This window comes from Aptenodytes patagonicus, chromosome 19 (genome assembly GCF_965638725.1).
Source record: "Aptenodytes patagonicus chromosome 19, bAptPat1.pri.cur, whole genome shotgun sequence".
In the NCBI taxonomy this organism is placed as follows: domain Eukaryota; kingdom Metazoa; phylum Chordata; class Aves; order Sphenisciformes; family Spheniscidae; genus Aptenodytes; species Aptenodytes patagonicus.
In genome coordinates, this window is record NC_134967.1 from 9837673 (window position 1) to 9852803 (window position 15131).

Genomic DNA, 15131 nt, shown 5'->3' on the forward strand with positions numbered 1-15131 from the left:
AAAGAAAGAAGTAATCTTAGATAAGTATGTAACTGAAGGTGTTTCTGGCAAGGTAAGTGATGCAGTTCCTTGAAATACAGGCATCTCAAAGGTAACACTGGATATATTTTTGCCGATGGTTTATTAATTTTTAAAAGGGTGATTTGGTCATTCTAAACATACTTAAAAACATGAGCCAAATTATCTGGGTATTTTTGGTCCAAAAATTATGAGGAGAGAAGGGGATAGACTTGTGAAATGAAAAATTTCAAGGTGGTGCTGTTTTTATTCAGAGATCTAGGCAATGTCACTCCAGCTATGTTACTGGTTTGTCAATAGCAGCCATCCTCCTGTCAGCTGAAGTTCTTGCCTGCAGTTAAAAACCTGTAGCTTTCACCTCTGCGTGGATGTCAAAGGTGAGCTGAATTATGTACTTCTGTATTTTTGGCAAACGGTGAGAGATAAGTATTGGATCTGTGATTCTTTCTTACCCCAATCTCAAAAGTAAAAGGACCATAACTTTTCTGTAGTAGGTTTGCTCCACAGTTGTATTAACTTTCAGGATATATATTACATACTGCTCCTGTGCAGCTCAAACAGGTGTCTGCCTGCTTGGCTCGCATTTGATGCTCCAGTTTGCTGCCTGAAACCGTTACGGGCAGGCTCGGGCTGGCATAGACAGGACTCTTGCGGCTCACTTCCCCAACTACAGTTGCACCTTTCTGCTGGCTCCAAGAGCTCTGCCCTGTCTGGTGGAAAGACAATCAGCCTGGCCTCTGGAGCTCTTCCTACAATCTCTTTAGTTTTCTGTGACAGCTCCAGCCTTCTTGCCTCTGGCCTGCAGAAGAGAGGAAAAGCTTGGAGCTGAAAGCTGGCAGGAGCTATAGGTGATAGCAGGATGGGGGAGAAGTGGAGTTTGCCCTTCTGTCAGAGACTGGCCGGACTCTCTGCTCTTGGGCCCTGGAACTGAGTTTATCTGGTACTTGCCGTGAATGTTTCCTTCAGGAAGGAGGCAGTTAGGTGTGCAACAGGGTCTTGAATGGTCATCTTTTTGAGAACTACCAGTTATGTCTAAAGATGCAGTCAGAACTCCTTCCTACTGGAGGCAAGGACTCTGAATGACTGGAAGTTTCAGGCTCTGCTGAAATTCTGCTATATTAGAATTAGCTGAGTTCCCCCCCCCAGCCTCTGCTGCTGTGCTCTGGCCTAGCTTGAACACAGTAAGTTGTTTGAGTATTGCTTCTTTAGATGCCATAACTGCTAGCAAGTATTTTTGCAGTGTTGAAAGCTGAAACAGTTTGAGGGTTTATAGCTCAGTTACCTTGTCTTGACTCCATCCTCGCCACTTGACAGCTCTCTTCATTCCTTTATTTGCTTATGTAGATGGCTAGTGAACTTTTTAGTACTTGTAATATTTTTTTATTATTATTCATTGTGGTTTTATTTATTTTGCTTTATGTTTGCAATTTTTGAAGTGGGATTGAACAGATTCCCCCCCCCCCCCCCCCAAGTCTGTAGGCTCTACGCCTTTCCCTGTCTATGAAATAAATCTATCTTAGATGGTTATTCATTTAGATAAATTTGAAGTCTTTCCTTACAAGTTTTTATTGACTGATGAGGTGGCAGGAAAGGAATAATTTCCAGACAGGCACTGACTTGCCCCATCGTGCAAGAGAAGGATGGATGTTCAGAAGACTTCAAATAGCTGCACAGTGCATCCAGCTGCTCTGCATTTGTAAGGACATTTTTCTTTGCTATAGCTGGCTTCATCTGTCTTACAATTTATGCGAAGTGAACAAGCTGTATCAAGCCTGCAGGCCTTGTTTAAACAGCACAGTCAGAGATTTATGATGTGTATTATTGAGATCAATGTACCATGTGTGTTGCTGTTAGGTGAAGTTTACTTCAAGCTTTCCGTAAGCCTTGATTAGCATGAGGTTTATGCGAAGTATGTATTGAAGAAGGTAGGGCTTCACAGCTCAGACTGCATGCTATCCAGATTGCCGTCCCTCAGAGACAATTCCTGACTCTTTAGCTCTGTTCATTGCAGATACTATCAGGAAATACCTGGGACTGAGAAAGTGTGCGTTATGACCCAGACTGGGTGACTCAGGGGGTTGTAGTAGTTTTGTGATGCCCTTGGGCTAAATTAAGGTGAAATGACACCGGGTGATCAATTAAATGCTTTATTTATGGCACAAGCAACTTAAACTTGGGAAACGTAATAATAGACGGTGTGATTCTATTGAAGCCTTTATGAGAAGAAAAGGAAGGAGAAGAAAAGAAAGAGAGCGAGAGAGAGATAGCACCACCCTTGGATCCCGCGGTGACAATTGCAGACTGGTCGATCCTCGTGCATGGGCGTGCACGTGGCCCCTGATCTCCTGCGCAGGCGCCACCATGGGGGTGGTCGCGAGAGGGTCTTTTGGATGGTCGCGAGCCCCTTCCTCATATGAACTCTATGGTGCGTTGTCCTGCCGGGCCTATCAGGACACGGAACTGCACACCCTCCAGCATGCCCTCCGTGGCCCATGCCTCTCACCTGCGTCCACCCTGGCCACACAGACCACAACCTGCTTTGCCACAATGTTTGAGGCATTAACTCTTTCAGTCTCTCACATCACCCCATGGCTCTAACATTGTCCATATAATCTTCATCCAGCGTGGTGATTCTCACATAACAGATAGAGAAGATAAAAGTCGTGAAATCGTACACCTTACAATGGCAAGGCCAATCATCAAAAACAAGAACCCACAGCCTAACATCACAGCAATATTTAAGCCATTTTCACCAACCTGTAAGTCCCAGTGAATTCAGGAGAGAGTTGAACCAAGATCCAGGGCTCCAGCTGTTAAACCAGTCCTTTGTCTGCATTGCCTGGAAGAGCTCTCCGGTCTGCTCCAACGCTTCCCTCATCTTCTTTAGTGCTTCTTCTATGGTGGTGGTTGCATTGTGTATGGTGAGACAGCATTCTCCATCGGTGAGATTTAACATTCCACATATCCCCTGTTCTTTTAACAGTAACATATCTAAGGCTAATCTGTTTTGCAAAGTCATTTTAGACACCTGTTGAATCTGTACGTTCATTTCCCTGAAGGCATGATTGGTCCAATTGCTTAGGGCACATACCTGCCGGGTCAGATTTTCTAAGACAAATTGGTGTCTTTTAAGGGTCATATATAGGGTAAATATATCTTCTAACATCAGAGATGTTGTCATGCCCCAGGTATAATAATTGGATACTCAGATTCCATGCACCGCCCACTCAGGTTGTGCTTGGGACGCATCACTTTCCTGGTGCCTTCTGTTTTGATGCACTAAGAAATTGAACACTCTAGAAGGACACATTGCAGGAACTCCTTTTCTGCACTGTAATCCAGCATGTGGTCTCACATTAAGATGGGAATATAATTTTCCATCCGAACATCTCCACACTGTCCCCCATGGGGATGCATACCTGGCAGTAGAGCAAGTGTCCATCCTGCTGCTCCCTCCCACACTGTTCACATATGCAGGATCATGGGAGAGGGCAATTCCGCAAGTTACTTACCTGACTGTAATCAGGTAACCTGATTACTACCTAGCCTGCAATCTGGGTGTAAAGCCTTAACATTGACAACCATAATGTTTACCTTCCATGCTGTGCTTGATGATAATCAGACACAATTCTTAAAGCCTATGCTATGCACAGGCAACCCTGTTGTCATGGGCAACTGGGGACCAGGCAAGGTGTTGCAAAGAAATAGATTTGTGGGTCTGTCTTTACAAGTGAAGAACTGTTACAAGAGAAACAGTTCTCTCTCTCCAGCGGTAGCTTACTGGTTTTGTGGTGCCTTGGGGATGGCAGGAGGAGATTGGGCACTGTTAAGCAGCCATCCCTCACCGGCTCAGCATCATCAGGGAATGCAGCAATGACCCTTTCTTCCTGGCACCCCAATCTATGTCAGGTGGCAAAAGAGAAAGTCCTCTTGCCTCTGGACTTGAACGCAGTCGAGGCATCACTCTTCTGGGAGGTCTCATGGGACCCCATGAGAATCTTGCTTCCCCTGCCTGACTTCTCTTCATGTTGCATATTTATCTCTTTGTCCCATTACTTTCTTCCTGTTGTGCTGAATTCTAAGAAAATACTACACTGCTCACAGCATAATTGCAAAACATCAAGAATTTATTAATTTCCAAGTAGCGTAGAGTCTAAAGTTAGGAGCTGTCTTCATGTTTCTTCATTCTCATTTTAAATCAAGCAAATCTATATACATGTTTTCAGACATCTGTATAAATTATGCAACCAAAGTCAGGGAGAGTTTCTTCTCCTGTTTACACACAGTATTTCCAGAAGCACTCAGAAAGATTCCCACGTTTCTTGTACTGTTTCCTGTCCTTGGTCAAGAAGCGGCCCAGCAAAGCAATTCGAGGATGATTTCCGTAGAAAGTCTGAAGTCAAACAGCATTAGAGAGGTTACTGTTGGATGGTAAATGTTCCCAGCAGGAAAGTACGCTCTTCACTGCCTCAACTGGTTACCCAGCCCTGTGTTCTGACCCGAGGAAGGTGAGGCAGCTGCCCAGTGTGCCCTCCGATTTAGATGATGCACTAAAACTAGTCCCTGTCTGCTGCCTTTATAGTTAATTCAGCAGACAAGTGAACAGGAATGATGTTCTTCATTTACCTAATGGTTCATAACAAATCTGATAATACTGTGTATGTTGTAGTGGGGGAAAAAAATTACCTGCAGCTAATACTGGTTAATGTACTGGCTTGGCCTGGTGAAGCTGGAAATTGGCCTTTATTTAGAAAGCTGTTTTTCTGGGGGAAAAAAGTGGGGGGTTGTCCTGGTTTTGGCTGGGATAGAGTTAATTTTCTTCCTAGTAGCTGGTACGGTGCTGTGTTTTGGATTTAGTATGAGAATAATGTTGATAACACACTGATGTTTTAGTTGTTGCTGAGCAGTGCTTACACTAATCAAGGACTTTTCAGCTTCTCATGCCCTGCCAGCAAGAAGCCGGGAGGGGGCACAGCCAGGACAGCTGACCCAAACTGGCCAAAGGGATATTCCATACCATACAATGTCATGCTCAGTATATAAACTGAGGGGAGCTGGCTGGGGGGCAGTGACTGCTGCTCAGGAACTGGCTGGGCATTGGTCAGCAGGTGGTGAGCAATTGCGTTGTACATCACCTGTTTTGTATATTCTTTTATCATCATCATCATTATTATTATTTTCCCTTCCTTTTCTGTCTTATTAAACTATCTTTATCTCAACCCACAAATTTTACTCTCCCCCCCCCCGCCCCAATTCTCTTCCCCATCCCACTCAACGAGGAGGGGGGAGTGAGCAAATGGCTGTGTGGTGTTTAGCTGCCTGCCGGCTTAAACCACAACAGGGGTTTAGAATGAAATGCTCTGGGTTACTTGCCTTTTTTTTTTTCTTTTTTTCGTTTTCTTCCCCTCCCCTGCTTATCTAACTGCTAAGTGATTCCAGCTTCAAGAACAGAGTGGCATACTTTAGTCTACACTGTTTACGAAGTCTGTGGATCTTAAATGATGTCTCGGTAACAATTCTGTGTAGTTTAAAATGTGGAGTCTTATTGTTTCAGTGACAGATGGTCATTTACTTACCTCTTTGATATTTTCCCTTGGGTTGTAGCTGCTGGGGCTAAGACCTGGTAGAGGGGAGACATAATGAAATGTTTTGCCATTTAGAAACCGTGAACCTACATGAGTCATTCTTGTGTGCCATAATGCTACAGCCGGCAGAAGTCTTGAACTGGAATGTTCAGAGGACCAGACAAACCCCTTTTGCTGCAGCACAGCTAGTTCTTGTGGCACACACTTCCAGCAGGATCTAGGACTCTGAAGATGCAAGCTGTACTGGCCTCTTCAGCAGGCATCTGTTATGTCTGTTGCTATTGATTCTGCACTTTCTGCAAGTGTTGATGTTTTTAAGAGACTGTGCTATTTTGTTTTGTCTGCTAGCTCCTTCTAGGCCAGTCTTTGCCTTGCCCCGGTTTTGCTACATGGAGGTTTCGCTAAACTAACTTGGAGACTTTTCCAGCTAGTACTGAGCACAAGCATGGCTGCTCAGCAGGTTTCCCCACGGTCCCAGTTAACTAAATGACAGCTGTCTGTTGCCTACGCATAATGTTGTATTTCAGTAAACACCCAGGAGTCGGGGCACAACATCTGTGGAAGCTGGACATGCAAACCATGGGCACTCTCCCATAAATTGCTGTGGTAAATCCTCACCTGCTTTGTTGTCTTCAGTCAGTGTGCCCAAGAGCTCTGGCAGAAACTGAAGCTGGGAAGCGCTTCCTAGGCTGCCCAACCGCTCCAGATTTAATCTCGAATCTTCGTCACCTGCAAATGGAAGACAACAGAAACAGGTATACAGTAAGAGTCCTTTGCTTTGAATCCCTGTTTCAGTCTGTCTCAGATGATTTCTGAGCAGGTCTGTTGGCACCACCTGTTGAAGATTATCATGAAACCACCAATCATCCATCCTCATTTAATGACTGTAATAGAGGATAGTTGGGGTTTTTTTCCTTCCAAAGCTTTGAGAAAAGATACCTTCCTGATGTTAATCTCAGATTCTCATTTCCCTGGTGGATCTTTCTTTATGGAAGTTTTTTGACCAACAGCAGCCCCTCTCATTGCTTGGGGAACTCACAACCTAATCCTTCTGGTACCCAGCTGTAGACAACCCAGACTTGTATACAATTTGGGGTTTTTTTTTTTAGTCCATTTCTTTATCAACTAGTTCCTATGCTGGAGTTTTTCTATGAATAAAGACAAAACTTCCTGTTCAAGGCCTATTAACCTGCTCAGTTTCCCAACTATTAAATGCAATAAAATGGGTGGAAGGGCAGGAATAAATGTAGGAAATCTTAAAACATATTTGGCAGCTATGCTTCTCAGTGCATGTCAGTCATCTCTCTCATTTAATGTGCGTACCAATACAGATATTATTACTTTTTCTGAAACAACAGATTGCTGATACCTAATGGAATTAATTTGTATGTGCATAGAGAATTTAGAATTCTGTAACTAGCCTGTGCCCAAAGGCAGGTTGCCAACAGGAGCCCTTAGCGGTGTTATACTTGAGGTAAATAAGGCTTTTGTAATCTGAGCAGTAAATTTCATCTGAGCAGTAAATTTCATCTTTGCTAATATATAGCAGACATTCAAAATTGTGGGCAATGAGAGGGTGCTATTATCAAACTAGTTGTGTAGACAAATACCGTTTTGCAGTTGCACTTTTAGATGTTGAGTTTTAGTTGCTCTTACCTGCAGGGATGGGTGAGACTGTATAGCTCCTCAGTAGGGAATATACAAGAAAATAAACTGCTGAAAATAATCCCCAACGTTTCAAAAAATTGGACCAAGATCAAGAACTTGAAGACCTTGGACATCCATGTTGTTAGTTTGTTCACTGTACAAAAGGACAATTGCAAAGGACAGTGGGGATTTCAGTGTAAGACTCTGAATAAGAATGCTGTAACTTCCCTGTGCTATGTGGAGACAATTCATATCTCTAGCCTTATATTATTTTTTAATTCAGGGCAGTGTTAGCAGGTAAATTTGCTTTGAGATTTTAAAAAAAACAAAACAATCCTCTTTAATACAGAGTTCTACTTCTATCTTACCCAGCCTAGAGGCTCTTTGTGTTAGCAAGGAAGATGTAATAAGCTTAATGGATGTCTTCAAACAAATGCAGTAATTTTTAGATCCAGCTTGTTCACCCTATGATGCGATAGATGTTACCCATACTGAGTCATGTTTGCTTGTAAATGCAAGTTACATAGTGGAAGGCCTGAGAAGATGCTGGCTTAGCGAGTCCAAGATTTTCAAAGCAAACTAGGGACTACTGATATCTATAAACCAGCACAACAGCTGTTGCACCTGCAAAGCAGGTAAGAACAGCCACTTTTTAATAGTCAGCTTTATGCTTTGAGTTTGATTTGCCTGTTCTTTCAGAACTTGTTTCAGAAACTCTTCCAGCACAGGTCAGGTCTGATGACAGTAACCTTCCAGACTCTGTTGTGCATTTTTACTGAGCCATTTCACTCTTGACTTATAGTATAATTTCAAACTTTGAGGACAGCTTTTTCAAGCAAAGATTTATTCTTTCACTGGATTGAATGGAATCTGCATTAGTGCAAACAAATAGCATGCTCAATACATTGCTATTTTTGTAGTGTAAGACAGACTTGCCTGTTCTTGTTCTAAGTAGGACTGCATTAATCTTTGCAGTAGGTTTCCCCCTTTTTAAATACAACTTCAGTTAAACATAGCTCATTTTAAAGTGTAGCGAGAGGGGAGACTGTACAGCAAAGTTTCTTTAAATTGCACAATGCCTACTAATGCTGCTTCAAAGACAGAAGCTGTATATGCCAGCTCGCATTCAGTGCTAGAAGACTCAGATACCTTTGTCTCCTGGATCTCAAAGCAGCAGGAAGAAATATTTAGGGCACCCAACCTCCCCATTTTACAAGACTAGCACCCACTGATGATGTCACTTGCACTGCTGGTATTCTGAAGACATTCCTGCTTTTTCTACAGCTGATCAGCACAGATAAAGGCCCCTCAGAAAGCATACCTGCTTATCTTCTGGTTTTACTGCTCCAGCCCCTGCTTTACGACCATTAAAATCAAAAGACTCTTACCTGAGAGTTGATAAGACATCTCACTGGCGTTGGTGATGGGGAGAGACGAGAGAGGACAGGAGAAGCTGATAATAATGAGACAGCAGAATACCAGCTTATGCATCTTTGCTGTGTTGAGTATATTTCAGCTTTGTCTACCCCTGTAATTCAGAACTCCTGTCTGACTGTTGCCTCTGCTCCCAGTTTCACCCGTTATATAGCCGCTCATGACCTCATAAATATCATCATGTTCTCTCCCCCCTTCAAAAAAAAAAATCCAATGAATTTATTGCCCATTGATTCTAAATGGAAACCACTTTGCATTGATGTAATTTTTCAAGGTAACAGTTCATAGACAATAAATTTACTGTCTTATAGCTTGGTGTACAAAATGGATATTATATCAAACCAAGCACAGTAAAGTTTATAAATCTAGCATTAAAAAAAAAGTAACTTCCAGTTATAAATCATGAGTTAACAAAAGGGTTAGACGTTGGTTGAAATGACCAGGGCAATAAGACAGCTGATTTATGAGCCTTAGCAGGCTTGACGCAAAGCATCTGATATGAAATGCACTTTTTTTTTTCCTTTTGTGAGATGGATGGATGTGTTGTGTTTTATTTGGGGTTCTTGTGCCAGAAAAAGTAAAAGGGAAGGGGAGTTAAAACATCTAGTTAATTTACAAAGAGAATGTTAGGGGAGTTCAATTTTCTTTTCCTTGTAGCATTTCACATCTATTTATTTGAGAAGACCTCATCCAATGTTGCCCTAGAGAATTGTCTTGGCAGAGAAAGTTCAGCTTCCATCTGCAGACTTGCTTGGTACATATAAACTACTTTGGTTGATATTAAACACAGGTCCCTCACTAGACTGAGAGACCCTTTTCCATTTCACTTATCTTCTCTTTCCCTCATTGGAACTAACTACTTAATTCTGTGTATGCTAGCTAGTTTTTTTTCCTTGTTTGCCTTTTGTTTTTATTTAATGCTAACACAGTAGTTACCATATGTAATCTCATAACTTTAGTCTTTATTTCCCTCCATCTAGCATATTTTGTCTCTCTACTTACAATTTCATTTTTCATATTAAGGAGCAAGGACTGACTGGACTGGTCCCTCATCTTCATTCTCTATAAGTGTCATATCCAACTGTATAGAGCCTTGAAAATAAAAAATTTTCTTTCCTTTAGGCGGTGAGAAGATTATGCCTGTTCAGGTTCATAATAAATTGAGGTTCGGTCATTTTCTTTCCTGCCTCTCTAATCAAATGTTTGTGCCTTCAGATGCTCTTCAAAATACTATGAAATCCAACTAATGTTACTAAAGTTCTTTCCCTATGCTGAACTGCGTGATAATTGTAAGTTGAAAAAGGAGTGAGCTTATCTGCTTCCTTTTTCCTTTATTAACATTTCCTGTTGAAGATCAATTTTTATATTATAAATTCTGTGGCTCCTAGGACTAATTTCAAATAAGCTATATCGGTCATCTAGAACAGATATATTTCTGCTGCAGGTCTAATTCAAAGAGAGCATGCCCCACACATGCGTGGTTAACAGGTTGTCCAGAAAAGCTGTGGACTCTGTGAATCACAGAATGGTTGAGGTTGGAAGGCACCTCTGGAAATCATCTAGTCTAACCCCCTGCTGCTCAAAGCAGGGTCAGCCAGAGCAGTTTGTCCAGGAGTGTGTCCAGTCAGGTTTGAAGGATCCTGTTTCAAGGATGGAATGGGACAGAATTTCAAAACTAAGCTTGACAAGGCCCTGAGCATCCCCATATAAGTTCAAATGCTCTGCTTTTAGTGCAGAGGTGGGGAGTGGGAGGGGTGAGAGAGGACCTTCAGAGATCCTTCCAACCTAAACTTTTCTATCATCCTGTGTGTACAGAGAGGTCTAGTATTGACTTAGAGAACACATGCTGCAGGTGTACAAATCCTGTTTCTCTGGACTTCTCTTTGCTGAAGTGAGTGGATATGACAAAATAATTTCTCTGTGGAATTAACCTAATACATTTTATATGCCTCTTTCCCTGTGCTTCCCTATGAGAGAAGTAAGTAGCTAGAGAGGAATTCTCTCTCCCCGTCTGAGTCATGCAACTCTTCGTTCCAAAACTGCAGACAGTAATTAGGTCTGATTTGATGCATGATCTCACTGTTGGTGCTGGATGCTCTGTACAAATGCTTCTCCTTCAGTGAACTATCAATGACAATGGCATTATCAGTATTCACTCTGAGCATCCTCCAAGGAAAGCTAATGAAGCACTCTTCACAAGCAACTTATGTCCTTTGTCTTCTCTCAGGGAAGACTCAGCCTTTTAGAGCCATCATGAAGTGCGTCATGTGGAAGTTGGGCAACTTGCCCGCAGCTTATTGCCTTTACTCAGATTTGAAGTTGTCACTTAGACCTCTTTCCTCTACCAGAATGTCAAAGGCATTCTCCTCAGGGGACAGTGCACACGTCATCGTGCAAAGCAAAGAAACAGCTCACCCTAAACAAAGGTACAAACCCCTGAATACATGGGCGAGGGAAGTAAATGTGAATTGCACTTTAAAAACTTGGAAATTGATTTGCAAGAAACACTTTTAATTTTTATGAAAACTTCTATTTTGTGGGAAAACTTTTTTAAGTTCTTATTTATGCTAATAGACTTGCTTTCAAGTGCTTCAGTTTAAAAAAGCAGAGCAGCAGTAGTCCAGATAAATTACCAAGCAAACTCTGAGTAGTAAGTGTATGTTATGCTATCATAAAAGATTATCCTTAATTATCAGAAGAAACAACTATTATTAGTTTAAAATGATGGCTTGTGAAGAATAAGTTGCTAATGAAGTCAAGAAAACTTAAAAAAAAAAAAAAGACACAACAAAACCAACCAAAAACATCCCCAAAAATTATCCACCTTCTGAGCAAAATAGTAAGGATGAAATCTAATCTATGATGCAAAAGTTCTTTCCCATGTTTTAAAGTGCTTTATGATAAGTCAGCACGAGTTGTTATTTTAGTCAAGTATTGTGACAGTTGACAAAAGCAGGAATTTCAGAGAAGATGTGATTTAGCAGTAGCATTTGTAGGGACTTTTTCCTACGATATAACTTTTGGTATAACTTGGCTTGAATTTAGTTTGCATGAAGAGGAGGTGTGCAGTAGAATGTTTTTGTATCGACACTGTAATTACAGATGAGCTTATTATTATATAAATGTCCAGTTCTTCCTTGAATTTTACTAGAACTTTTAACATCTTGTTTCAATGCGTTATATGTGTTGGCTGGTGTGAGAGAAAAAATATTTGTAGTGTTATTTACTTCCCTGCTAGGGTCTAGCATATCATTTAGGGGTTTGGGGGTTTTTGCTTTGATGTCACTGCTGGTTTAGCAGATATCCATCCTCATTAATACCTAAGACGTTAACTTTAACTTAAAATTTCTCATTTTAGCTAATGATTCAGCTTTGTAACATGATTAGTAGATCTATTTTGCATACTGGAATAGCTGCCTTGTGAGATCCTATGTGCAATAAGGTTTTTCTCCTGCCACTAGCTTACGTTGCCTTACGTATACTCTGCATTTTAGAGTGTACTGAAAATAGCCTGTTGGGAGACTCAGAGGATCAAAGGAAAAAACTAACTGTAATCTTGGGCTGTTAATTTCCATTTTTGAAGATGCTTCTGCCCACTGTGTGCAAACTGTAATGTAGCACGTGGTGTATTTGGGTGCGCGCAGTAGTATTTCTATCTTCTGAATTTCTCTCAAAAGTTATGTAGGATCTCTTGAGAGGTTCTGACCTAGTTTTTCTTGTTCTGTGGTGGGCTGAAGATGCATTAAGTGAGTATGTGTGCTTAACTGAACACATACCTCCACGTAAATGAAGATGGCAGGTCCGTAGGCCTTTCTGAAGATACTTTGTTTTGCTACGGAGCTGGCAAATGGTCTAAAAATTCTCTAGTACAGGATCACAGCTGCCAAAACATTGCTCCTTTGTAGTATAGTTTCCACCAGTTTGGGGGGAAAAAACCCTCTTGATTTTTGGCCCTGCTGGGCTGGCACACTGTAGTCTGGGTATATTCTCCAAGTGAAGCTTGACAAACTGGTCCTTAATTCCCCTGTCCTCTCAGCACTACAGAATTAGCAAACTGCAGCTTCACACTGTTTGACATGAAGGAAAGTAAGTCTGGCATGACTGGCGCTTGGAAATATAGCACATCAATATCTTGTGGGAATCAGATTCTGGATAACGCAGCCGCAAACAGAGGAGCAGAGACCAGATCTTGAAATAAGGTTTCTTCCACAAAAAATGTAATGGAACTAACTATGCAATTACAGTTTATTTTTAAAACTGAAATTATGAGAGCAGACGGTATAAGGAAAGAGAGGAATGCTTCTGCAGCAAGAATGGAACTTTCTCTTTACCTTTCTCCCGCTATCCCAAGGTATCCCAAATAATCTGTTCAACCCTAATAAGAAATTATGATCTGGACAAAAGCAGAATAAAAACTTATTTATCTCATTTTTCTAGTCTGCACAGAAAGGAGTACAAAGCAGCCTTGCTGAAAGGCATAGGCTGTTAGTCAGTGACTGTCCATTCGTACACTCTCATTTCATCAGTCCTAGCTATAGAGCAAGCTGGAGACTTGGGCTCATTTTCTTTGGAGGTGCATGTCTGCTTCTGCAACACTGCTGCACTTGGAACCAGTAAAAGTTTCCAATTTGGGCGGCTTTGTTGCAAAGAAGTCTGTTGTGGGGCATTTGCAAGGCAGAGTACTGGATTTTCCGAGACCTTCCAATAATCCAGAGTAGTCCAAATCAGCTCTGATCCTAGACACAGTGCACACTCCTTTCCTTCCTGGTGTGGGGAGCGTGAAGAGAGAGCACTGCTGAGAAAGAACGGGGTAGGTGGATACATTTTCCTATTTGGTTTTCTGAACAGGGCTAGATGAACTTTTGGGCGGCTGTATTTTTTAACAGCTAGCCAGCGTGCCTCGACCGGCTACAGGTACCTGTTTCCTCAGACGAGGGAAGAACCCCTCCCTCTCTGCCCGTGCTGGCTTGGTCCCTCGGTGGATTCGAGGGGGCTGATGATGGCATCGCTGCCCCGGCAGGTGGCGCTGAGCCACCTCCCGAGAGAGGCCGGCCTGCCGGGGAGCGGGCGCTGGGGTGCGGCCCGCTGCGACGGGCGGTGGGCTGTAGGCTCCAGCCTTGCAGGAGAGAACGAAACTGGGGGAAAGTCACCGTGCGGTGTGGGTTTGGTTTTGTTGGGTTTGGGGTTTTTCCCATTTTTCTCTTCTAAAAAAGGTTTTATTTCTCTTCCCTTCTTGCATACGTATATGTTTCTCAGCTAAAGAACTCTCTTACCTTTTTTTTGAAGAATGATTAAATAAGGTCAAGGGGCTTTTACTCTGGAGGAAGTATCCATACAGTGTATTCCTTAGACATTAGTTTTTCTTGAGTCACTTCACTGAGAGGAGTCCGCGTCACTGCTGGTATTGGAACTGCATCGGAAGCCCGGTCTACTAAAGAGCACCACAACATCATGTGGATCAAAGTAAAGTGGACAACTGGGTCAGGACAGAGTCTTCACTCTTGAATGGCTCTTGTATGAAGAGTGCCATGATCTGCTCTGCTTTCTCATTTACTATGACCATCTTTTTCCTTCTTCTAATGCCTTTGCTGTCTTGGCATTTCTAGCAGCAGTCAAGGTTTCTTCTCATGTTAAGAAGCTTGGAAGGCCTGCCTTTGTTATCTGGTTTAACTCTCTGAAACCACAGCTAAAGCATTTTGTGCAGGATTTTGACCTTCATGGGGCTTTTATGTAGCAGCCCCTTTGTTAGTCCTTTCTTACGCCTTGTTCCATTCCATGTACTAGTTTACCTTTCTTCTCCCTTCCTGCTTGTGCTCTTGTTACAGTCCTGGCACTGTTCCTCTGTCCTCAGCCTTGTCTGTCTCTTTGCTATAGGTGGAAGTGCAGGGAGTGGAAAGAAAGAAGGAGCTTTTAAAGGGAGGGTTCAGGAAGGCGCTTGCAGGACTCGGTCCTTTTTTCGGCCTCAGCACAGGACCATGGACAGGGAACGGAGGGTGACACTGGGTGCTGCTGGAGCCCTTGTGGCTGTGTAGGCACAAGGCAGTTGCTGGTTCTATTTATGAAGTATGAATTAATTAATATGCCGAATAAAGCTTTTTTTTTTTTTCTTTTTTACTAATTGTCTTCTAGTTTGGTGAGAAAATGGACGTTCTCAGCAAATAGAGCCATGGAGCTTAGCATTGCTTTCTGTTCCCCTCCATCCTTGAGCACATAAGCTCGTTCACATCTCTGCCTCCCTGCAGTTCTGGTCTCAAGAGATCCTAACTTCCAGTCAGCCTTGGTCCTGTCCCTGCTGGTCCATGTTCCCAGGTTGTCTGATAGCATCTGTAGGGATGAACTTAGCAGTGGGGAATAGTTGCCAAACTAAATACCCAGTAATGTTGCTATATTTGTTCTCAGGATGATTAGCTGGATGATCCCCATCAGCTATGGTCCTCTGTAACTGAA

At 42.4% G+C, this 15131-nt stretch overlaps 1 protein-coding gene across 1 annotated transcript; it reads right to left on the reverse strand.

The window, feature by feature from the left end:
• Nucleotides 1-4294: 4294 nt before the first annotated feature.
• UTS2 (urotensin 2) lies at nt 4295-8741 on the reverse strand. The gene is made up of 4 exons (XM_076355881.1): nt 8639-8741; nt 6222-6332; nt 5595-5638; nt 4295-4411 (listed from the first exon to the last, which is right to left on the reverse strand). Exons 1-4 carry the CDS (start codon nt 8739-8741, stop codon nt 4295-4297), a joined length of 375 nt encoding a protein of 124 aa, XP_076211996.1.
• Nucleotides 8742-15131: the final 6390 nt, after the last annotated feature.

Excerpts from the sequence above, each read along its gene's own strand:
- UTS2 (XM_076355881.1), bottom strand. The coding sequence starts at position 8,741 with ATGCATAAGCTGGTATTCTGCTGTCTCATTATTATCAGCTTCTCCTGT. Across the intron at positions 6,333-8,638 it reads GATGTCTTATCAACTCTCAG|GTGACGAAGATTCGAGATTA; the intron begins GTAAGAGTCTTT and ends TTCCATTTGCAG. Across the intron at positions 5,639-6,221 it reads GACTGAAGACAACAAAGCAG|GTCTTAGCCCCAGCAGCTAC; the intron begins GTGAGGATTTAC and ends CCCCTCTACCAG.